Source organism: Falco biarmicus, chromosome W (assembly GCF_023638135.1).
Source record: "Falco biarmicus isolate bFalBia1 chromosome W, bFalBia1.pri, whole genome shotgun sequence".
Taxonomy (NCBI): Eukaryota; Metazoa; Chordata; class Aves; order Falconiformes; family Falconidae; genus Falco; species Falco biarmicus.
Window position 1 is genome coordinate 1373400 of NC_079310.1, and position 25949 is coordinate 1399348.

Here is a 25949-nt window from a genome sequence, read left to right on the forward strand (position 1 = left end):
CAACCACTCCTTTCATGGACCCCACCACGCTAGGAGCACCACCAGGTGTCACACTGAATAGTTTACCCCAGTCCAGCTCCAAATCGTTCATAGTTTGGCAAACTTTCTCATGGATATCCTCTCCTGTAGTTGTTCCTTTGATGCTTTTTAGTGCAGCAAGCTCCTCTGTGACTTCGAAAGAATCATTTGTCCCACAAATGAAAATTAGAAGTTGTGCAGAATCACGAACATCATTGCTTTTGGCGAGTGCCAATGAGAAACAGCAAAGTTTTTTTGAGGAGTTTTGCAACTGCCGATTCAAATTTTCCCCCGTTTCTTCAGTCCTTCGTGTAATTGCAGGTCCTGAAAGCCTCACTGTACTAAATAAATCCGCCTTCTCTGGACACATCTCTTTGGCCACAGAAAGAAGGCATTCTTTAACAAATTCTCCCTCTGTGAATGCTCTGCCAGTGCGCGCTACGAGCTTGGCAACTTGATAGCTTGCTCGAAGTGATGACATATCGAGCTGCTTTTGCTTCACAAACGTATTTTGCTGAGTTGTCAATCCATGTTTCAGTCTTAATATTTTATCTTTTCTCACTTGTCCGACCAAAGAATCATATTTACCTTTATGTTGAGTTTCGTAGTGTTGACACAAATTGTATTCCTTTGACACAGACACTGAATTCTGGCATATCAGACAAACAGCTCGCTCTTTGTACTCTGTGGAAAAATAATCAGAAGTCCACTTTTCTTGGAACACCCCGCACTCAGAGTCAATTTTTCTTTTTTTTGACATGATGGTGCGTGCACTTCCCACTGGTGCTGGCTTGCTTGTCCTGACAGGGCAGCCGCCCCCCTCGCTGATGCCGCCGCCCCCCTCCTCAGCCCGGCCGCGCAGTCCGGACAGGGTGGCCAGAAGGGACTGAAGGGACTTTGCCGCGCCGGGGCTCTGGCGATTCGCCCGAGTTGGCTGGACCTCGCAGTGCAGAGGCTGCCGACTGAGCTTGCCCGGCAGAGGAGATGGAGGGGGGGGCGGGGGGTGTCTGTAAATACCGGGGGCCGGATTGAGGACCCTGGGGGGCCGTATCTGGCCCTCGGGCCGTAGTTTGAAGACCCCTGCCCTAGTTTATTTTCTTTTAGCAGTTAGCATGTACTGTCAGAAGGCTCCTTATTTACATTCTTGTTGAGCTCATCTAGATTGGTACTAATTGTCCCTTTTCGAAGTGCTAAGTGCTAAGCTCTTTCTCGGGTGTTAATGTTTCTGTTATCTATGAATCTTCTGTCTGCAGCAGTTTTAGGTTTTTCACTATATCAATGTTCAACAGTCGTAGTTATATGTTTAGCAGGAATATGTGATAAACTGTGCATCATATCTCTCAAACTTTCTGCAGTAATAATGTTGCTTATATTTCAAGATGATGGCATTCCCTGTGGATATGTTGAACAGCTACAGTCATGAGGACTTGAAGAACTCTGCACAAGACTACTTGTCCAGCTTTCGGTGTGGGCGTCCAAATAGTCCTGAATTCTTGCCCCTGCCAGACCATGGCAAAGTAAGAACCAGCAAGTACCTTAGTTCCACTTTTCTTGATATACTTGTATATTTAAAATATCCAGACCACAGCTATTGAATTACATCACTATTTTAGCAAAGCTTTTATATTTTCCAAATTCCTGTTTGTGTGTAAAGCTCTACTTTTTTTTTACATTTTTTTTTTCTTTTCTGTAATTTGGTCTGAATTTGGGTGTCAGTGTCTGTTTTCTGCTTCTAGGCAATGGATCTGTATGCATTAAGTAATTTAAAAAACCAAAACCAACCCTTAAAATCTCAACCAAGGAATCAAACTCTTTTCTAAAAACGCTAACTCACATAGTCACAAAAACCTATCACCATAACTAAGGGGTTCATGATTTATTGAAGCTAACTGGCACTCTCTATATTTCAGTCCTTCAGTGATCTTCATGGTTGGGTTCAATTCTTGATCAGCAGGTTTCACTAATTTTAGAAGTGATTCTTTTCTTTTTATCTGAAATATTCCCTGCTGTTGTTGGGAGCTCTCGTAGAGGCTGGCTGTGACACTTCATGCTTTAAACACTTATCCCTTGAATGATAAGTTAGTCAATGTTGGTTCTGTCTAGATGAGCGTTTCTAAAAGAACTAGTACCAATAAAAGCAATGGTGTGTAACTGTAATGAAAAATAAGTGAGCTGAGAGGATTCCTGTGGGAACAAAAGGTCAGTGCTGTGGATTCCTTGGCAGAAGCAGAGTCTTGAGTACTTTCCTGCATTTCTGCAGGTGCTTTATACTTAAATAGTTGCCTGTATTAACATCATTGTTTGTGACATAGCTTATCATAATCTTAAATAAGGTAAGCAAGTCTATTTACCACACCATTAATACCTGTCTAGTTTTTATGCATTAATTAAATATTGAAAATGTGTGAATTTCAATATAAAAATGCATTTTCGCAAGGGTCCTCAACTCCTGAAAGGTGGATTGATTTGACTCTTCTCATGTTGTTCCTGAGGGAAAGTCAAGCAGACAAATTTGGAATTACTAAAATGTATGCAATTTAAGGGAAGAAAACCCCTTTGAATCCAGCCTTCCCAACTTGACATGTTAGGGCTCATGTCAACAAAGAGTAATTTTGCTTGTGCCAGTTTGTTTCTGTGCCTGACTCCCTGCTTCTTTCTTCTGTCAGTTTTGAGAGCTTGGGTAGCTGGGGCAGTTGAAGTGAACATACTGCTGGCTCTTTGCACACCTTACTTCAGTTGTGCACATAAATGCAAACTGCTGACAGCAGAGAGCTGTAACAGTATAAATTGCTGTAGCTAAATCTGCCAAAGCTTGAGAGTCAGAGCTCTCTATAATGTAGTCTGTCTTTAGGAAGAAAATGTCTAAAGGGCGGGCCAAGGTCTGATTCTTGTCTTTTACAGTTAACTGTTAAGCATTCAGTTTTCAACATTTGTCTTGCTTACCCTGCTAAACCTTCTCTGTATATTTTACTAATGTTGTATTAGCAAGAGTCTAATGAAGTATTGTACATTCTTGTTCCAGGTTCCTATTAGCTTGTCAACTGTGGGCTTCGTTCCTCTTTATGGTGGAGAGCAGACACACAAAGTTCTTGCTTTGTTTACACCGGAGGACCTGCACACAGGTTTTATTTTAAGATTGAATTCTCTGTGTGTGTTGCTGTTTCTTTTTCTGTGACAAATACAAGTAACCAGGCCCTTGCTCATTCCATGCTAGTGTAGCTCATAACTTTGCCACTTTTGCATTTGTTCGCTGTCTTCTTGTTCTCATACTATTCTTGTTGTGGGTTCATATACACAAGTGATAAAATATTGCTCTCTAATCAGAGTAGAACTGGACCCCCTGAATTCAGAAGTTATGTAGAAAATAACGTGGTGCTCATCTGAATCCAAGTACATGTGTTTCTTGATAGCTTTATGTACACCTCACCTCTCCAAAAGGGGTTTATTGAGCATTCATAGAATCTAATTAGTTGCCCATGAATTTAGATGCTCTTTATTAGCAGTGGCTGATCAGCATCAAGTGTAAATTTGTCTTTACCTTCAGAACCTAACATAGCTCTGGCCAAGGTGACATCTCACCATTTCTTTGGTTGGTTTTTTTTTCTTCCCTTTCTCCCTTTCCAGTCCTTCATGTTTTCTTCTGTTTCTATATAATGCCATGTATATGGTTGCTAAGCTTGCCACAAATACCTGTGGATCAAACTCTTCCTGATTGCCAGTGATGTGGCCATCAGCCTTTTTACATTCATCTGGCTCCCTAAAACTTACACAGTTTCAATATTGAATAGTGAATGCTGTACCACTTATGTAAAGGATGACGCACCTGTTTAGTTAAAAGTCGGGAAATGTCCAGGGACCCTTATTGCCACATGACGGATGCACAGACTGCTAAGTCCTTGGGTTGGTTATCTTTAGAAGGGACATTTGGTCTTCGATTCCTGTGGTACATGCAACGTGGCGAAGACGGAGACTTTAAACATGGCCGCTAAGGAATAGAGTCTGTGCAGAGACAACTCCTCAAGGACATTGCGCAGGCACGAGATATGTAAATGAATTCTCAGAATTGTAAGGAATATGTAAACCATTTCTTGGAAAACTAATGAATAGGTATGAGTGGCTTGTATAAAGGGGGGACTGAAAAGCCCCCTCGGTGTGCATGACTTTGGTGGAGTGATCCCCCATGCACCCAGTGCTGCCGAATAAAGATAACCTCCGCTCGCCTGCATATTGCTGACTGATTCTTCAAATCAATATCCATTGACAACCCAAAATTAAAATAGATGTATGAATGAGACTCTTCTTGGCAGGCCCAGTTTTTATTGGAAGGAGGTTTGGAGCACAGTGATACCGTTCCTGTATATCATGATGCAAAAAAACTGCATTTGGTTTTATTGTTCTCAGTTTTCAAACAAATTTTGGACCAGGGAGTGCTTGTGGTGGGCTGACCTTGGCTGGCTGCCAGGTGCTCACCAAGCCACTCTATCACTCCCCCTCCTTAACTGGACAAGGAGAGAAAAATATGACAAAAGGCTTGTGGCTCGAGATAAGGACAGGGAGATCACTCACCAATTACAATCACAGACAAAGACCAGACTCAGTTTGGGGAAATTAGTTTAATTTATTACCAATTAAAAGTCAGAGTAAGGTAATGAGAAATAAGAACAAATTTTACACCTTCTACCACCACTCCTCCCCCTCCCTCTCCCTTCTTTCCAGGCTCAACTTCACTCCTGATTTCTCTAGCTCCTCCCCCTGAGTGGTGCTGAGGGACAGGGAATGGGGGTTGTGGTCAATTCACATGCTGTCTCTGCCACTCCCTCCTCACTCCAGCGTGGTGTCTCTCCCATGGAATACAGTCCTCCACGAACTTCTCCAATGTGGGTCCTTCCCAAAGGCTGCAGTTCTTCACACACTGCTACAGCATGGGCCCTTTCCACGGGGTGCAGTCCTTCAGAAACAGACTGCTCCAGCATGGGCCTGTTATCTGGGGAATGAAAAACCCATCTACACAAAGCAGATAAGCAGGCACTTCCTTATTGCAGCGCTGGGTACTAGGTGGAATCTCCACAAATCAAGCACACCTGTGCCGATTTTACCGTTACATTTATATGCAAAAATTACAAGGTAGTACACTCCCAACCAATAACCAATTGGTTAGTAATTTGCATATCATTATAATATCTGCTGTGTCATTCTTTTCTGTTACTATGCTTGTGCAGAGGAAGGGTCTTCACTTGGGCAAGGGTCTTCCTGACCTGTGGGTGTGTTCTTTAGTATTATAATGAGGGTAGTTCACTTTGGGATACGTTAAAAGTAAGTTTTGTTGCCAAGTTGGCCAGCTATATATCTACCTTGCCAAGTTGTCCAATAACTCATCCTATACACAGTAGAACCCAGGTGCTCTGGTTATGGTCTAGAGAGTAGAAGACTAAGGTTACTATGGTCTATAGAATAGGGACTTCAAGTAACACAGCCTCGGATAACAAGCAGAAAAGCAATCCATACATCATTGGTTAATAAGTACTAACATAATGCTAACACAGAGGTTAACTTCTTAAAATCAAGATGTTCCTATAGCTGTTTTACAAACAAACACAAAATATAGAATGATTCAGTAAAACTTAAGATACTTTGCAACAGGCCCTTTCCACAGGGTGCAGTCCTTCAGAAACGGACTGCTCCAGCTTGGGTCCCCCATGGGGTCACAAGTCCTGCCAGAAAACCTGCTCCGGCTTGGGGTCTTCTCTCCATGGGGTCACAGGCCCTGCCAGGACCCTACTCCAGCACAGGCTCTCCACAGGGTCACAGCCTCCTTTGGGCACATCCACCTGCTCTGGCGTGGGGTCCTTCACAGGCTGCAGGTTGATATTTTCTCCACCATGGGCCTCCATGGGCTGCAGGGGGACAACCTGCCTCACCATGATCTTCACCATGGGCTGCAGGGGAATCTTTACTCCGGAACCTGGAGCACCTCCTCCCTCTCCTTCTTCACCGACCTTGGTGTCTGCAGAGTTGTTGCTCTCACATATTCTCACTCTTCTCTCTTCCAGTTGCTGTTGGACAGTGTTTGAGTTTTGGGTTTTTTCCCCCTTCTTAAATATATTATCACAGAGGTGATACCGCCATTGCTGATTGTCTCAGCGTTGGCCAGCAGCAGGTCTGTCTTGGAGCAGGCTGGCATTGGCTGTATTGGACATGGGGGAAGCTTCTAGCAGCTTCTTACAGAAGCCACCCCTGTAGCCCCCCTGCTACCAAAACCTTGTCACACAAACCCAATATAGCATTGCATGTGGGTCTGTGTGTGTGTGTGTATAGCACCACATATGTTGTGCTAAGGTAGTAAGAGCTGTGTTAAATTTAGTGCCAACTAGAAGATGCTTAACTTGGTTACTACAGTGTTATTCCTAATTGTTTATCAGCTTTAATGAATATGTTTTGTTTTGGAATGGTAAGAATCACTAACTTTTTATTTCCCCTTGTTTCTTTCAAGCTGTAGCCCTGTATCTTGCTGACCAGTGGTGGTCAATTGATGACATTGTGAGAACATCTGACCCTTCTAGAGAGGGGCTTCAGCAGGTAAAGTGCTCCAACATTCACCTAGCAATTATTCTTATCCTTCGAGATAATGGCAAGTAATGGCAAATAGCTAGTGTGTGAGATGTTAATGTTTTAATTTCTTTCAGAAATGAGTTAGCTGTCTCATGTCAAAAGCAAGGTCAATGGGAATAGAGGAAATGTTTACTAGGTGCAAGGGTTGTGAATATGGTGTCTAGAGAAAGAGGGACTCTTGTACAGTAGCTTCATATGCAAGCTATTTATATGTTAATGATGTTAAGAAGAGGTTTTTTCTTTACTTTTTTGAACATAGTATGTCTGATTGTATTGAAACGTCTTAGTAGAGTGGTGCATTCTATCATAGCAGTGCCTATCGGCCTTATTAGGAGACTAGTAAGCTAAAAATATTGAAAGGAACCTGTTTGATAGAGGCAAGTTGGAGCTGGTGGCCTGCAAGTTGCCTGGTATCGACTTTATTGCTCATCATTGAGTTGTGTTACCATTGCTGACACCTATATAGTATGGAGTTCTGATTTCTTCCAAAACTGGAAACCTGTATTTTTCCAGGAGTGTAATTCATACCTGGGCGCTCATCCTTGATTTTTGTATTTATATTTACTCTAGAGTGAGTTTGGCACATAGCCTTGTTTTCTGTGTGCTTCATAATGGTAGGATGGTGAGTAAATCAGGAAAGCTGAGTCTCTTACAGGTAGGGTAGCTGAGACTTTGGGCATTTGAAAGAGAGAGCACTTGTTTTCTCCATTCTTCCTTCACAGTGAGTAGGATAGTGGTGAACTTAAATTTCATGTGTAAAATGAACCCTGCAGAAGAGAGAAAAGGATATTGAATTCCTTGTTTCATGCCACAGAAACTGTTGTGATTAGTTCTTCTACTGCATCGTGTCCTGTTGTCTTGCCACTCTATCAGCAGTGATTGAGCGTGCCGAGTCCTGCTACCCCATGAGGCTCATTGTTTCTTCTTTGTAGGACTCCAATTACCTGCTAGCCTGGGAAATCTGAGGCTTGCATACTGCTATTTTATGTGGTGAATGTTTCTTAAATCCCAAAATAGTTTTGAGTTAAAATCAAAGCATTCTTCCCACTACCCCACTCCTAGCACTTCTCTCAGCTTTTACCCATTGGATTGTGAGTGACGTTGAAGTTGCGAAATATCCTCTGTGTATGGTAGCGCTTTATACTTCACCTATTGCTATGGCTTCAGAGCATCTCCTGAGTCTCAACCAAACCCCAGAGCTTCATCTTGCCTTAGCACTTACAGCTTCTCTTGACTCAGTCTGTCACCAAAATCGGGAATAAGAAAACTCCTTGACACCAATGTAGCATTAAGAAGCAGGCATTCTTTATTACAGTGCCAGATGCATGAGGGTTTGTTCTGCCTAATTTGCATGGCTTCCTTCTCTCAGGTAGCTCTTTTTGTGCAGTACATGTATACATATTCAACAAACTTCCCAGAAAATACATACATATTAATGAGATTACCCAAAACTAATTATAATATTCACCCTCTCCCTCGCACATGCCCAATTGTCCAGAGCGGGAGTCTTTGGTGGTCTCAAGAGTCTGAAAATCTGCCCACTGCTCTATTCAGTTGGCCAGAGTTCTCCTTTGTAGTCCCCATATACGGCCTTAAATCAGGTCATGTCGGTCTCTTACTCTTTCTTGGCCTGGAATCACTGGCCTTGGGGTGGTTTTCCTTCATCCTCCAGGGCTACCCCTTTGTTAGAACCTGAATTCATTGCTTGCAAGCATACAAAGATTAGTTTCAAACAATCAAGGTACCTTAACACTAACTGTTCAAACCTGGGATGCATGACTACTTCTAAATTCTTAAGATTAAACCTTAACCCTCCCGTAACATGTCTGCAGCTGTGTTAGCTGGCAACTTTGAAAAATAAGGTCCCTGATGTGTGAGTACCAACTAAGCTGACCACTCTTCTAAAATGTTTTTCTGTGTTTCCTTAGGTGAAGTCTGTTGGAGAGAGGGTGGTTCTCTATGTTCTGAATCGAATTATCTATCGGACACGAGAAATAGCAAGAAATGAGATCCCATTTCTCTGTCACGGTAGCAACGACTATGCTAAGATCATGTGGAAAAAAGGAGAGGCCATTGGGTTCTATTCTGTTAAACCTGCAGGTAAAACAGTTGTGTATTGTAGGATTTGAGGGGGTGGAGGGAGGTAGATAGGGAGCTTGTTTGACAAATATTGTTTAGTTAACTTTACAAGGGTAGTCTACAAATAGACTTTACAGCAGTAGGGTTGAGTGTTTATGGGTAAAGAATCAGGGGGAGGGCCAACAAGGCGGATATCCTGGTGGGAATCTATTACAGACCACCCAACCAGGATGAAGAGACAGATGAAACATTCTACAAGCAACTGGGAAAGGTCTCAAGACTGTTAGACCTTGTTCTCATGGGGGACTTTAACCTACCAGATCTCCACTGGAAATACAATACAGGAGAGAGGAAACAGTCTGGGAGTTTTTTGGAGTGTGTGAAAGACAACTTCCTGACGCAGCTGGTCAGTGAGCCAACCAGGGGAGATGCCTCACTGGACCTGCTGTTTACAAGCACGGAAGGACTGGTGGGCGATGTGATGGTGTTGTGGTTTAACCCCAGCTGGCAACCAAGCACTATGCAACTCCTTGCTCACTCTCCCCACAGTGGGATGGGGGAGAGGATCAGAAGAGTAAAAGTGAGAAAACTTGTGGGTTGAGATAAAGACAGTTTAATAAGTAAAGCAAAAGCTGTGCATGCAAGCAAGGAATTAGTTCACTACTTCCCACCAGCAGGCAGGTGTTCGGCCATCTCCAGGAATGTGCAATGGTTACTTGGAAAGACTAATGCCATAATGCTGAATGTCCCCCCCTTTGTCCTTTTTCCCCCAGCCTATATATCCAGCATTACATTCTATGGTATGGAATATCCCTTTGGCTAGTTCGGGTCAGCTCTCCTGGCTGTGTCCCCTCTTGCTGGCAGGGCCCAAGAAACCGAAAAGTCCTAAAGTCCTTGACTTAGTATAAACATTACCTAGCAACAACTAAAACCATCAGCATGTTATCAGCATTGTTCTCACACCAAATCTAAAACACAGCACTGCACCAGCTACTGATAACAAAATTAACTCTATCCCAACTGAAACCAGGACAGGTGGTCAGAGGATGGCTTCATCATAGCAATCATGAGATGATAAGAGTTTTCAGTTCTTGGAGAAGTAAGGAGGGGGGTCAGCAGAACCACTACCTTGGACTTCCAGAGGGCTGACTATGGCCTGTTTAGGAGCCCGGTTGACAGAGTCTCTTGGGAGATGATTCTGAAGGGCCAAGAGGTCCAGGAAGGCTGGACATTCTTAGAGAAGACAGTCTTAAAAACACAGGAATAGGCCATCCCCACGTGCCAAAAGATGAGCCAGTGAGGGAGAAGACTGGCATGGCTGAACAGAGAGCTTTGGCTGGAACTCAGGGGAAAAAAGGAGAGTTTGCCACCTTTGGAAGAAGAGGCAGGCAACTCTGGAGGACTATAAGGACATCAACAGGTTATGCAGGGTGAAGATAAGAGAGGCAAAAGCCCAGTTAGAACTCTGGCTGGCCGCTGCCATAAAAGATAACAAAAAACATTTTTACAAATATATTTGAAACAAAAGGAGGGCCAAGGATAATCTTAATCCTTTATTTGATGCAGTGGGGAACATTGCCATGTAGGATGAGGAAAAGGCTGAGGTACTTAATGCTTTCTTTGCCTCAGTCTTTAATAGCAAGACCAGCTTCCCTCTGGGTACTCAGCCCCCTGAGCTGGAAGACAGGGATGAGGAGGAGCAGAATGAAGTCCTCACAGTCCAGGAGGAAATGGTTAGTGACCTGCTACTCCACTTAGACATGCATAAGTCTATGGGGCCAAATGGGATCCACCCGGGGATACTGAGGGAGCTGGCATAGGTGCTCGCAGAGCTGTTCTCCATCATTTATCAGCACTCTTGGCTTACTGCAGAGGTCCCAGAAGACTAGAGGTTAGCTAATGTGGCACCTATCTACAAGAAGGGCAGGATGAAGGATCCGGGGAACTACAGGCCTGCCAGCCTGACCTCGGTGCCAGGGAAGGTTATAGAGATCATCCTGAGCGCCATCAGGTGGTATGTGCAGGACAACCAGGGGATCAGGCCCAGCCAGCATGGGTTTATGAAAGGCAGGTCCTGCTTGACAAACCTGATCTCCTTCTATGACAAGATGACCCACTCAGTGGACGAGGGAAAAGCTGTGGATGTTATCTTCCTGGACCTTAGTAAAGCCTTTGACATCATTTCTCACAGCAGTCTTCTTGAGAAACTGGCTGCTCATGGCTTGGATGGGTGTACTCTACGCTGGGTTAAAAGCTGGATGGATGGCAAGCCCAACAAGTGGTAGTAAATGGAGTTACATCCACCTGGCAGCTGGTCACAAGTGGTGTTCCCCAGGGCTCAGTATTGGGGCCAGTTCTGTTTCATGTCTTTATCAACAATCTGGATGAGGGGATTGAGTGCACCCTCAGAAAGTTTGCAGATGACACCAAGTTGGGCAAGGGTGTTGATCTGCTTGAGGGTAGAACGGCTCTGCAGAGGGTTCTGGACAGGCTGGATCGATGGGCCGAGGGCAATTGTATGAGATTCAACAAGGAGAAGTGCTGGGTCCTGCCCTTGGGTCACAACAACCCCATGCAATGCTATAGGCTTGGGGAAGAGTGGCTGGAAAGCTGCCTGGTGGAAAAGGACCTGGGGGTGCTGGTTGATGGCTGGCTGAACATGAGCCAGCAGTGTGCTCAGGTGGCCAAGAAGGCCAATAGCATCCTGGTTTGTATCAGAAACAGTGTGGCCAGCAGGACAAGGGAAGTGACTGTCCCCCTGTACTCGGCACTGGTGAAGTTGCACCTCAAATACTGTGTTCAGTTTTGGGCCACTCACTTCAAGAGGGATGTAGAGATGCTGGAGCATGTCCACAGAAGGGCAGTGAAGCCAAGTGAAGGGTCTGGAGAACAAGTCTTATGAGGAGCATCTGAGGGAACTGTGGTTGTTTAGTCTGGAGAAGAGGAGGCTCAGGGGAGACTTTATTGCTCTCTACAACTACCTGAAAGGAGGTGGTAGGCAGGCGGGAGTAGGTCTTTTCTCCCAGATAAGTAGCGAACAGGACAAGAGGAAATGGGCTCAAGTTACACCAGGGGAGGTTTAGGTTGGATATTAGGAAAAATTTCTTCCCTGAAATGGTGGTGAAGCATTGGAACAGGCTGCCCAGGGAGGTGGTAGAATCACCATCCCTGGAGGTGTTTAAAAAATGCATAGATGATGTGTTTAGGGACATGGTTTAATGTTGGACTTTTCAGTCCTGGGTTAAAAGTTGCACTTGATCTCAAAGGTCTTTTCCAACCTAAATGATTCTATGATTCTTAGCCTTGCAGGCCTAGTAAGTTGGTGTTTTCTTGAATTCATAAGAAGTGAGACTGCAGTTAAAATGTCTGGCTTAAATACTTGTGTCCTTTAGTAATCTGAGAAAGTTTTTAGATTTCTTCATATTCTACAAAATAGATTTTAAATTGTAGAAATGAGGTATACCTGAAAGCTTTTTTTTTCTTCCCTTTTTTTTTTTCCCTGTAGAACAATTTTTTACTGGTAGATTGGTCTATGCTTTGGGTTTGGTTGTTTCTTTTTGTGTTGTTTGTTTTTGTGGGGTTTTTTTTCCTAGCTCCAGAATGCAGAGATCCTGTTTATCTGAAATTATTGTAGCATCAGATGTCATCACTGAAACACTTTTATAGCATTACAACATAGAAACTTTGCTTACAGGCACAAGATTCAGCTATACTTGGTGGTAACTAAAAGATTCCCTTTACTTCCACACATGCATTCCCTCAGAGATTACGGTTTAGCTAGCAGGTTTATGTCATTAACAGTACAGATTTTCTGTTGTTTTTGGGTTTTTTTTCTAAAACATTATAATTTCCCTTTAGTTATTTTAGACTTAATTGTGTTTTTCATTTTTTACTGAATAAAATCTGATATTTGAGTAGGCTGTTTAACACGTTGATAGCACTTTGTAGAATATCAACTTTTGGATCAAGAAGAAACAGTCTAGCACTTTTGTTTGATCTCTAGAGGGGGTTTATGAATTCAGGATTAATGGTGATACTGGAGGCTCGCTGGAGACTTCCCCCATCTGACATACATATATGCCTTTGCAAACCGTTAAAAATACAGTAGTAAACTGTCCAGATCACTGACCTATTCTGGTCTGTCAATCAATATAGGAAAGCAACCAGCTGATTTGTTCTGATTGTTATATTTTTGTGGATTTCTTAAAAAAATAAATGATGCATTGCATAATTTGTATAATTCTCAGTATTATTTTTAATGTAAAAAAAATGCTGTAGCATGGTGGTCACAAAGCAGTATTTGCATTGCAGTGGCTTTTGTTGTGGCCTTATAAAGCTGGAAATTAGAGTAGTGGTTCTATTTTTAGTCTAGAATGGGGACGCTTGTTTACGTGTCACTGAAGTTTTGCTATACTCATGCTTGTTTGTTATAGTTTTTATGATGCTCTCCCATTTACTTGTCCTGAGTTAGCAAACACCGAAGGCATTATCGATATTTCTCCCATGTTTGATTGTGTGTCGTATTGTCTAAATGAGTAGCCCATATGGAGAAAGGCAACTCTGGATACAGATGGTTAGGAAAGAGTGGTGGAGCTTGACTGGTATTTCAAAAGGTACCCAAGTAATGTAACCTCTCTGCCCACATTTTCCTTGTTTGATAAATGATAAGTATGTTCATTGGTCTCAAAAGTACAAGGTTGTGAAGACAAAATATGTTGTATAGACTGTATGCTTCTCTTTGGCCTTGTCAGAGGAAAGGGCTATATTTTTATTATTATTTTTTATTTTTTTATTATTCACACTGACTGGCAAAATGAGGGCCTGAAAATGGATTGGATAGTTGACATGCTATCTTAATGGCATTATATGGCATCACTTTGTTCACCACTGAGTCCATAAGCTACCCTTTGAATCCTCTGATGCTGAAGTACGTATGTGTTGTGACAGTCTGTTTCATCTTCATTTAATTATGGATAATGTATTATTTATGGGAGAATTTCAATGTAAAGCATCCTAGGATTTTTTTGTGCTTTCATTTAAAAAATTGGAATTATTGTTTTAGTCCTTAAACAAGAGCTGAATTGTAGTCTTCGTATTTGTCCTGAGGAGTTATATAATCTACATAAACACACAAGTCAAGCATTTTATTGTCTCCTTTTCCCTCCTCCCTTTTTAGTATGGTTTTCCTATGGCATTGTATAGTTGGATTTCAAAATGATCCTTTCCTCTCTATCTCTGCTGTTCTTTTCTGGTATTACTGGACTGCTTTAGCAGACTCTTTCAAACATATTAATCTATGATATATCTTGGCATCATTATATGGAGCCTGCCCAAAGACCAATAAATGTCTGTTAGTGATTATTTATTTTTATAATTGTAATATAACTTTTTATATTTATGACTAATAATACAGTTTGATGTAATTTTTATAAATTATAAAGGTCTTTATCTGAATATGCTAAAATACATGTGGCAATATGTCAATGCTGAAGTACTAATGGATTTCTTATCCCCTCCCCCCCTATTATTTCAGGAAGTATTTGTAGCTTTTCTCTTACTCAGACTTATCGGCTGCCAGTGCTAGACACAATGTTTGTAAGAAAGAAACATCGTGGGAAAGACTTTGAGCTAATTGTGTTGGAAGATTTTGTGGATTCCTTTACTGATGACGCTCTTGGCCTACGATACCCACTGTCATCCTTTGTGTACATAGGCAAGCTCTTTGATTTATTCTTCTGTTTTTCTTTGTGCGTTCTTTATGTGTCCAAATGAGTGCTGTTGTTCAAGCTTCATGTTTGTGGCTGCATCCTCAGTTTTTGTATTAAATGTCCTGCTCTTCAGTGAAGGTTAAAAATCCTGTTTTGTTGAAGATGGTTTCCTGATTAGATTTTAATCCTCTGTGTGAGGTTAGGTTATTGGATCTCTGTTGGCTTTCTGCTAATGTGCAGTTTACCACTATATCCCCCCCCCCCCAGCCCCAAGACTCTAGAGTGGGCTGAATTGTCTTTGTGTATGATCTCCTAATGTACATCTTCATAGCACCTTTCTCTTGCTCACTCCTAAGCCTCACAAGGTCATTTAATTCAGTCTTTCTCAGAACTTCTGGTCAAGTGGACATACTAGGCTATTTTAACGTGGGTATAAGAAAGCACAGTTCTAATATACAAGGAAAACACTTATGGCTCTTCTATTAACAGCCCAAGAAGGTTATGTCAGCTAGGAAATGACACACATTTTGGAAACGATGTTGCTTGGGACTGTGTTCAGGCAAGAAGCATTTCCTTTGTCCAGTTTCTCAAGGCCTACTCTTAGGCTATCTGTCAGGCTTCCTTCTATTTAACATTTTCATCTGGCCTTCTTACTTAGGCACTGGAAACTTTCTGCTTTTCCAGGTACCACTGTCTGCTATTGGATCTGTCTAGACCTGGTTGGTCAGGCTTCAACCAGCAAACTGTCTTGAGCAGAATTTAATAACTAATCCATTTCCCTGACCAAGGAATGATATGGCAGGCATCTTGTCCACTGAGATTATGCATCAATAGTGAATCAGGTGAAAAATGGTAGTTTTCCTTGTAGCTACTACAGAACATCAAAACATTCCTCTCCACGTGGATGTTTAGTATGTGTATTGAGAGGAAAGAGGTGGAGGGCTACCAGAGAAGAAAATATTCCAAAAGTGAACAGTGAGTAGATGACAAACCATGCAACGGCAATGTGTTTGTGTTCTCAAAGAGTGCTTTTCACAAGCGGCTATAGTATGAGGTAACTAAAATCACTTGACTACATCCTCCATCTTAAGAGCCCTTGCCATCCTGGTTGGGTCTTGTGATTGGCAGGGACAGTGACCAGTGAAGTTGTGAAACTCCAAAGTGGGCACTTAGAGAAGAAGAGAAAAAAGCCCCATCTATCTTTGTTTGCAGTTTAAGATAATAATGGAAAGTGCTTAAACCTGAAGAAAGGATTTATTGAGAAGGATGACTAGGTGTAGGGTGAAGCAATATTATGTTTATTTGAGACTGGACAGTTTTGTTGAACAGTTCTTTCTGTGGTGGTTTATGTGTATGATGGAAGATTGCAAATTAATTTGATTTCAGATAAACTTTAAAAACTGAGGTACAGCTGAGTATATAGTGTATATATATATACTATATAGTAAGATGTGTTTTCTCATGTTTGTTCAGCTTGTAAGCACTATCTTGAGAAGCACCCTGGGCATCATAACCTTTTGTGGGAAGTGGAGGGAGCAGGATATTGGTTCCAGAGAAAACCTGTTACCACTGCATTGCAAAGGGAAAAGCTCAGAATTGCAGGTATGGATGCTTTGTTTTGTTTTCTGATACTTTGTAAAAGTTGTACTGTAGATTGTTCGACAGTGACTTCTGTGATCATTGCCCATGGAAACTAGCAGAAAGATTTTAATTTGTCCTGAGATCAGTGAGAATCATATTTGGAATGGTTAATTTGTTGTATAAAGGTACTATAATTTTCCTTTTCCCTGTTTCCTCTTTTAAAACTTAACAGCAGAGGTGTCTGAGAAAGAAAATATGAGTTTGCAAGCAGAGGATTATTTTCAACAGTCTGCAGCAGAATCTGAAGTAAGTGGACAAAAGACTGAGCTAGAAACATGTCTAAGTGTGGGTACACAGACTGTTTTCCATATATTAAAAAGACTTGAAAGCTTTTAAGAGTTTTCTATAATCATGTAATGTATCTTGTCCTGTTCTTCTGACTGTAATTACCTGTTCTTTATATTCAGTAAATATTTTCAATTTCTACAAAATAATGCATTTCTGAAATTAAAAAATGTTTTCAGCAGATTAGGATGTTTGATCAACTGCATGTTATGCTTGCTTTATATTTCTACTGCAAGTTCTCAAAGAACAGTCCTGGGTTATGCAAGAGATCTTGTACTTTTCATATCTCTTCACTTTGTCTAAGTAGCAGCCAGTCTGACAGAGCCCATGGTTTTATTAGAGGCATCACCAGAAAGTGATACCTCTTTTTTTGGATTGCTTTGTTGCTAAAAACCCCATAAAATATAAGAAATGCTTTTAAACCATCTCATTATAATTGAATTGGCTCAAGTCTGCACTATATATAAAGACAAATGCTTTTGTTACTTTTTGGGTGATTGTTATGCTTTCCACTGATGTAACACCGAGGACAAAACTGGGATTAAAAATACTTTTTGTTTGTTTTTTTTTTTTGTGGGGGGAAGGGAGGAGGAATATGTCCCCCTATGAATATAGAGGGTTCTGTCACACCTGTCAGGGTCTAGTAATTTGAGCTGTTTGCTAGCAGTTTAGAGAATGAGAGTTTTTCAACTGGCTCTGAGATTAAACTGTCTAGAAAGGTTATTGAACAGTATAGTCATCATAAGAGTGGAGAGAATGAGGAAAAGTGTTTATAGAAGTGCACATTCACATCACAGTTCAATACAATGGGAAGTGTTTAGCTTGCATTCAGAGTTATACATTGACCATATAGGAGAACTGCAGCTTCCTTTGTACATATTTGAAATCTCAACCACATTTCAGCTACATATGGATATGTGGTCATGAATACATTTCTCTTAGAGGAACAGCTTCATAATATTCTGTCTCGTTTGCATTCTGAGGCCACACAGAATGTGCCTGAGAAAAACTTGTAGCTCCAAATACAGTGAGGATGGATTTGTGTGCTTCAGGACTGTCTGTAGTATTCACATGACCATACTCTCATAGAAGTCAATGCTTTAATTAAAAATAGGAAATAATGGTTGAATTGGTACTCTCGGCTCTTCGTATCTGAACTTTAGATTTGAAATGTAAATCAAACGTCCCTTTTCCCAGATGAGGGAAATCAGCGTTTCCCAAAGCAAAACTGACAGCAAAGTAGTGATGTTTTCAGTCTTTAAATGATCAGAAGCAACAACTCATAGTTATCTTTAATTTGTAACAGTGTCTTGAGCATCATCACTGGGTTCTAGATTCAGATTCCAATAATGATAGTATCAGCAAAATGATCTCAAAAATTTATGTTTTGGTTGTAAAGCTACATGGATATACTTGGAGAAAATAGAAGAGGATATTATTAGTTCTTAGGCTTTTTGTGGCTGTGAGTTAAGAACTCAAGCCCTGACTCTCCTCTTCTTCCAGAAGAGGAAGATGATAGATACCAAAGTGTTCCAAATCCTCATAGCTTGGTAGAATTGCTGGCAGCTCTCTTCTTGGCACCTGCACTATCTGTAATGAGCTCTGCAATGCTTTGAAAATTGTTGGACCACTAAACAAAAATAAAACACCTCACCTTCCCACAACCAGAAAAAAACTTTCCACAAATTACATTTTCACCTTTCACTTAGTGCTCCCTATTTTTGTGTGTTTTGATGCTAGAATGATTTATCATTAGCCTACAAATTCTTATGTATTTAGAGCTTACCTGAAACTATTTCAGGCACCAGAATGTAGATATGGCCACTTGTTTCTGGCCTTCTTGGGTAGTACTGGAAGTACTTGAACCACTAAGTTCTGTTTTTTTCCTTGTCTTATCTCTCTCTTCTAGGTTTCTTTTTTCTTTTTTCCTTTCTTTTTTTGTCTTCTAAGATAACCCATGGGCTGTCATATTTTATTGCCTGCCACAATAGAAATAAGACTATGTCCTGGTTTCAGCTGGGATAGAGTTAATTTTCTTCCTAGTAGCTGGTGTAGTGCTGTGTTTTGGATTTAGGAGGAGAATAATGTTGATAACACACATGATTTTAGCTATTGCTAAGCAGTGTTTACACTAAGTCAAGGACTTTTTGGCTTACTCACACCACCCCACCAGCGAGTAGGCTGGGTGGCACAAGAAGCTAGGAGGAGACACAGACAGGACAGCTGATCCAAACTGGTCAGAGGGATATTCCATAACATATGACATCATGCTCATTGTATAAACTAGGGGGAAAGCTTGCTGGGGGCTGATCGCTGCTTGGGAACTAGCTGGGCATCACTTGGCGAGCAATTGCATTGTGCATCACTTGTGTATTCTAATTCTTTTATCATTGTTATTACTATTACTACTGTTATTATTATTGCTTCCTTTTCTGTCCTATTAAGTTGTATTTATCTCAACCCATGAATTTTACTTTTTCCCCTATTCTCTTCTCCATCTCATTGGGGGGGGGCGTGGAATGAGCGAGTGGCTGTGTGGTGTTTAGCTGCCTGCTGGGTTAAACCACAACAGGCTACAAAATAGAATACAAGCATAAAAATAAAACTATCCTAATAAATTTTGTCAACTACTGTAGTACAGTCCCCTGGGTTTATACATAAAGGAGGAGAGAGAAAAAAAAAGAAAAAAAAAAAAGTCTTCTAGCATTTAATTCTGTGAACACCTGTTATAAACTGAGTGGTTAGGAAAAAGTTGGTAGTGTTGTTTATAATGTCAGGTTAATTTAAAGTCTTATCTTCTATGTTGAGGCCAGAATTAAAATGCAGAAAAAAATAGTCATGCTTGTGGTAAAGAAGATAAAAAATATTTAATCTTTTGGGAGATAAGATACATACCTATAAGTATCTTAAATTTAGAATGGTGATAGCAGCTCTTCCATAGGAATATTACTATGAAAGAGTGCTTTAGAAAGATGCAACCACAGGTAGGGAGATGAAGGTATTTCAGTCAATTCAGAAGTTTTTGGAATAACATTTGCCTTGCTTTTGCTTCACAGGCTGATTCTCAAAAAGGTAAAGAATCAATAGATGTCCATGAAAGCACACCTGAAGGTAAAAATAACCTTGATTATCATTACTGTGATTACTGGGGATTAGTAGCCCAGCAGGCTTTCTTACCACTTTCAAGCTTAGTGTATTCATCTGCAAAGCATATTAAAAAACCCACACTAAAACACCAAAACAAAACAACCCACCAAAAACCCCAAAATCCCCAGGCCTTCCTCTAAGGTGCTGAGGCTCAACTCATAAATATTTTGAGGTCTTCAGATAAAATTGTTATGAGTCTTGGTAAAGAGACTATGCATGTATATTCAGAAAATAAGTACCACAGTGAAATGTTTTACTTGCACTCAGTTTCTTTAATGAAACTTGGGGCGGGGGGAGGAATATGTGCAGATCTTACAGACTGCATTTTTTCACTTGCATTTATTTATTTTTATTTTTTATTTTTCCTCAAGACCCTGACATAACTCCTGTTTCCATTCGGACACGAAGCAGTCATTTAAAACGTCTTCGGATGGGAAAAAATAGCCAGGAATCCGAACCTGAAACTTCCCAAGGAAATGAGGACAATGTTCTTCATGTGTCAGAAAGCAGGTAAAGGAGCCCGTATTTAATTGATTATTTCTTATTTTGTTTGGGCAGTCACAAACTGTCTCCCAGTGTGCTAATTGGTATTTATTCTGCTTTTTTTCTACTCTAAGTGCTTGATTTTAAAATTGCTGAAAATTGCTTAAAATTGCCTGGTGTGAGAAAGGAAATTGAGACATCACCTAAAGAGTGACTGCACCAAAATGTCTGGTGTCTCTGAAAGCTCAGTAGATATTGGAAATAACAATAAGAAAATGGTGAGGACTGAGGGTGTATGTACAAGGGGATGTGTTCTGTTATAACTGAGTATGCATTGAGGTAAAACCATCCGTATTCATACAGTATAGTTTCTTGCAATAATATGACTGGACATGTATCCACAAATACTGTGTCGTCTCCAGTTTAAAGAATGTTATCTTGTATAATAACCATCCAGTGAGGATGTGAAAAATTGTACCAGTTGTGTTCTATAACAGGTCATACAAGACAGGGCCTGAAGTACTAATTTGGATTGGATTCCATCCAGAAAGCAGAGCTATGCCTATTTAAAATAAATAAATAAATAGATCCTTCCTCCCCCCCCAATAACCCTCACCCCCAATAAACAAACAAAAAAGCACAAACCCTCAAACCCTCATTTTGGGAACTGAAGATGACATGATCATTTTCTGGGAAATCCTTCAAACTTATTCCATTAGCTTTCTTTAAACAGATAAAATTAGGTTTTGGTTTTGTGTGGGTTTTTTGTTTGTTTTTCTTTTCCTGTGAGGCAGAGTTCTTCAGCTAGCTACAGCCTAATTTTTGCATTTAAATCGCCCTGTGGAACTAGAGAGATACAGAATTGCTGTCCTGCACTGTCAGTGTGCTGCCCTAAGCTGGTTCAGAACAGGCCAAATGGCATGGCGTGACTCTGCCACAGGTTGAGAAATTCTTTGCTACTACTACTAATTGGCTACTTGGTATGTGAGAGGACTAGCCTGTTCTTGAACATCAGTATTTTAGTCCTTGCAAGGTGGAGTCAACAAGGTGCCACTACTTTGAACAAGATGGTGCTCATGAGCAGAGCTACAGTGAATCCTGATGGCACCAGGGCAGGATATCAGCTTGATTCTTCCCTTCCATACACATTAGCAAATGCAGCAGGGCCTTCTGTTAGGGACTCTCCTCTGGATTGCCTTCATCTCAAGACTGGCACTTGGGATAAAACACTCCAATACTGCCTTTATTATGAGATTGTGAAGCAGCCTCCTGCAAATCTATTGTGTGTACTTTTTTTCTTTGCTTGTATATAATACTTCCAGTACATCTAAGTTTTATCATCTCAAAAATAAATGTTTAAGATGGTGTTGCTACCTACCAGGTGCATCAGAGCTTCATCTTTTAGCTTTTTGCAAATTTAATCTCAAGCTGATTTGAATCTTCTTCAGCCTTGATGTGTTTATCACCTTGAATTCTTTTCCAGTTATGGTCTTTGTAATATATGTATATTAAATGTTTATACAAGCATATTTGCTTTTATAGATCCACAATTTTAAACTGTTTCTTCAGTGAGGCTGGGACAAGTTGCTTCCGTTCTCACCTCTTTGTAGGTTCCAAATAATTGATTACTGCTTTCTAAATTTAAAATAATAAACTTAAACACATGTCTGACTCTTATTCACAAAATGGAAGTGGGATAGATGTCTTCATTTTATAATTGTCACAGCAATTTTTTTAGTTAATGTATTTTTCCTAATTAGGAGTTGGCTAGTTTTAGATGTGTTTAGTTTTCTGGATTTGTATTTCCTATGGCAAGTATGTGATACAGCAGTAGAAAAATGGTCATGAAAGAATTTCCCTGCTGCTGAGATCACCAAAGTTATGTATTAATCTAAAAGACTTAAAGGTTATATATCTTAAAACCTGCTGCAGGCTGAAACTTCCTACCCACACATTTGAAAGCTCTGAAGACGTAGTAGAACCTGAGGAGAATGCTGTTGAGAATGATGAGGAAATGACTGTTGAAAATGAGGACCGATCTGTATCAGAAATGGAGTCATGTGCATCACCCCCTGAGAAATGGAATGAGGAGGAGGTGAGCTGGATGTGATAATGATAGCAGATAAGAAGTTTGAAATACAGCTACAGTTTAAGTATGGTCCTTGCTGCCTTGATCCACGTGACTATCAACTCTTTGATTATTTTTACATTTTTTTAACCAATGCTTTGTTGAGAAGTATATCTGAGAAGCTAAAGCTACTATAGAATTAGTATCAGGGAATATTCCTTTACTTATTTTGAATGATAGAGTTCATAGGATCTTCAGTAAGGCAAATTTCTAGCTTGTCTATCAACCTAACTTTCTTAATTGATTTGTCCTACTCAAATATTGTGGAGAACTGCAGTAGGGTCAAGATCTGATCCAGTATCTCCAATTTTTTAAAAAATAAAAAAATCTCTGAAGATAACTGGTATGCTTTGGTGGCTACTGTTGACTTTTTATTTCTCCCCTTAAAGAAATAATTTATTTCTCCCCTTAAAATCCTGCTTTGATTTTTTAAAATCCAACTTTGGTCTACAAATACTTGTTACCAGCTTGAATTAAAATCTGGGAGTACCCTCTGTGCCTAGCAATACCTCCAGGGTTTTATGTTCTTACTGATTGGTGAGAAAGTGGATCTTATGCTATGTTGGGTTTGTTAACATATGGTTTCAAGGAAGGACTTCAGCATGTGTCCTTGTGAGATGCATAAAAACTACTCGGCTTGGCCCCTAACAGTGTAAGCCATTGTCAGAAACAGTGCAGGTGACAACACCAAGCTGGTTAAGTAGTTGGATAGCTATTCTACGCTAAGCTATACCTTCTTAGTAATTTCTAGGTACCTGAGCTAGCTGCTTCTCAGATGGATCACAGACACACCCACTAGTGTTTGGGAACAATAGTTGGGCATAATCTTGACTTAGAAATGTGATTTTTAGGAAACTCCATCTGAACCTCTTAATGGTGAGGTAACAGAAGAAATTGGTAAGACCTCACTTATGGCTGAAGAGGAAACAGAAAATGAAGTTCTAGGTGGTGAATCAAAATTGCAGTCTGAGAGTCAAGGAGAAGAACCCTTAACATTGTTTGTTCCATTAATCCTGGAGTCTCCAGCAAAACCTTCAGAAGACACTGTATCAGAGGTGAGAGAATTGAAATGAAGTGTCAGGTCATCTTTCCTTCAGAGCGTACACACCTTGCTGTTTTTTCTTTTCTTAAGTAACAGATAGAAAGTAGCCCCTACCATTATATGAAATTCTTGGGAGAAGCAATTATTAGGCCACATGATATAAGTCCATAAACAGAATATACTAATGTTTCTGTTTTAATACGCAGGAGTAGAGCATATAAGTATGTGATACCAAAAAGAAAGATACGTTGCTCCAGTTTGCCTTGGCAGTAATGAAACAGCTATTTCTCACTAAAATGTTAGTTAGATATGAGTGAAGAGCCACGTCCTTACTTTGTCTAGTAATTCTGCCCTGGTGAAGTGTACAAGCAATTAATTAATGGTAAAATACCCTTCTAGAACACAGATTTTGCTGGTTTTTGTTTATAGCGCAAAAGCAGATTGTTATATGCTAGCAAAATGATGATTGTATCTGTCTAAAGTAAAACAACTTTATTCTCCCCCCGGATTAACTTCAGAATGTTTTTACTGTACCTGAATAATCCATTGAATAATTTGAATTTGAAAATAGGAGAGCAATTCTGGAGATCAAATGCAGTTCACAAAATAGTCTTGTGCAAAAAGGAAGAGAGGACTGGTTTGTTGACTGTGCATGTAGTCATGCTGAATGCTAAAATAGCTTCTGAGGTTGCTAAATAGAGGCAGTAGTTGTTCAGCCTCTTGTATCTTCAATTAATTGTCCCTTTGATTGTTTTGGCACACTTCCTCTCCCCCTGCAGTTTTTAAATGCAAATGATTCAGACGTGCTGACTGAAGAAAGCACATCAGTAGAGGAGGAGGACACTGAAGAGCAACACCAAGAATTTGAAAAGAAGTCCTCATCCACTGAAAATGCAGCTGCTTCAGCACCCAAGGAAGAACCCTCTGGCCTGCCCCACTCTATGGTAATTGAAGCAGCAGAAGAATCCGTTTCTGAAAATGTATTGCCCAAAACAGCTTCCTCATTGGAAGATCAAAATGAGGAAGCAGGGCACAACTCACAGGAGGCTCCTGTTGCCTTGAGTCAGAGCTCTTTGATATTGGTTGAACTTGAGGGTGTTTCTTTTCAGCAGCCTTCTGGACAGGAAGTACAGAAGAACCAGTTGGAAGAACACTCAGAAGAATCTGCTGAGCAGATAGATCAGTACACGCAGACAGTGGCAGAGAGGGCTGCTGACAGCAGCTCTGAGGAAGCAGAAATTGAGGTACCCATTGTAGATCGGAGAAATTTGCGCAGAAAGGCCAAAGGTTACAAAGGTCCACCCAAGAAAAAAGGAAAGCTGGCTTAAAAATGAAATATTGATTGTTAATTCATCCTATTTGTAAGGAAGTTATTATTTTTTTAAAAAACACTAGGGTATAACTAAACCATATGGGACACAGGATACACACATTTAAAATACTGAGTTGGACTTCCTTTTGGGATTCATCACCTTTCTTCAAGTGTTCTTGATATTTTTATTTGTTTTTAACCACTAGATATTGAGCTTCATCAGAGTATGAAAGTAAACAGCCAGTCTCCTCCTTTTATAAAGGATACATGCTGAATAAACATAGTTGTGCTAGCAAAAGGAACAGTTTGTATATTTGAGGTGGCAGTCTTTGAAGAAAAATGAAGTGTGAAATCCTGGCACTACTAAGATCCCTTAAATTGCCATAGACTTCTATGAGGCAAGACATCACTCTAGCATTTGTTTAATAACCTCGTGTTCTCTACTGTGGGGAGAAGCAGAACAAGAAAAATCCTTCCTTGCTGCTTGTTCCTTCCACATAGACTTTCTCAGATGAGATGAAAAGAATGTAAGATTCTGTAACTCTAGGTCTCAAAATATATAAGAAGGTATAACTCAGTAGATCAAAACAACATAAGCATCATCTGTCTTTCACGAGAATCAGACTGGAGAGAATTGACTCCACTTCTGATTCCCAACTACTATTTGCTAATCACTTGAAACAGCTGAGTCAGCAGAAACACCTCAATGCAGTATCTACCATAGCGTGCACTGATAATTAAGTTCTTTATGTGAAGATTAAGAAGTGTCTACACAGTACTGTAGCTTCCAAAGCGAGTGTCTTGCTAAGGGTAATTTTTTTCCCAGAATGTATGGAGTGTAGACTCCAGTACATGTATGGAATTGTTTGAACTGCCTTCCTAACTACTTGCATGTGTTGAGTGGATACTTGATTACTTGTTACATTACAGGAAAAGGATATGACAACTTTTAATCTAGTTTTGGTCTGAATGGAAGTGGTGCTTTGTGTTTTCCAAATACTCAGCTGGTGCTGTGGGGTAACTATTAAACTTTTGTATCTGCCAGGTGTATGACTCCTGTGAGTTCTGGCCTTTCAGGTGGTTGAGACATTCATTATTGTGAATACTGGTAGATGTTTCAGCAAATGCTTGTTTGCCAAACATATGTCTTTAGGAGTCAGCAGGTGATTGCTGCAAATACTTGTGCTTCGCACTTTCTAACTTGGGTGTAATTCCTGGGATGGTAGCTTTCCAGTTCATAGCTTTTCTTAAAAGCAGCAAACAAATAGTGCTGTATGCAAACAGAAATAAACAGACCCTAGTTGTCATTTAACCCCAGCTGGTATGGAATATCCCTTTGGCTAGTTTGGGTCCAGCATTTGTGGATAAACCTGTATGATAATGTCCATGGTCAAGTCCACCCCTCAATCACAGCCCAATCTATATGTTGCATCTCTTCCTTGATGGCCTGAGGTGTCATGGGCCCACTGGGCTATGAATAATTCACCCTTATGTTGC

General features: G+C 40.5%; 1 protein-coding gene across 1 annotated transcript; it reads left to right on the forward strand.

The window, feature by feature from the left end:
• The first annotated feature begins 1397 nt into the window (after positions 1 to 1397).
• LOC130141857 (soluble lamin-associated protein of 75 kDa-like) lies at positions 1398 to 25724 on the forward strand. The gene is made up of 12 exons (XM_056323085.1): positions 1398 to 1535; positions 3041 to 3140; positions 6509 to 6594; positions 8556 to 8727; positions 14240 to 14419; positions 15888 to 16016; positions 16228 to 16301; positions 19397 to 19451; positions 19859 to 19997; positions 21903 to 22065; positions 22950 to 23153; positions 23920 to 25724. The coding sequence occupies exons 1-12, from the start codon at positions 1398 to 1400 to the stop codon at positions 24466 to 24468; spliced, it is 1989 nt and encodes a 662-aa protein (XP_056179060.1). The 3' UTR covers positions 24469 to 25724.
• Positions 25725 to 25949: the final 225 nt, after the last annotated feature.

Excerpts from the sequence above, each read along its gene's own strand:
- LOC130141857 (XM_056323085.1), top strand. The coding sequence starts at position 1,398 with ATGATGGCATTCCCTGTGGATATGTTGAACAGCTACAGTCATGAGGAC. Across the intron at positions 14,420-15,887 it reads GTCATCCTTTGTGTACATAG|CTTGTAAGCACTATCTTGAG; the intron begins GCAAGCTCTTTG and ends ATGTTTGTTCAG. Across the intron at positions 16,017-16,227 it reads GGAAAAGCTCAGAATTGCAG|CAGAGGTGTCTGAGAAAGAA; the intron begins GTATGGATGCTT and ends AAAACTTAACAG.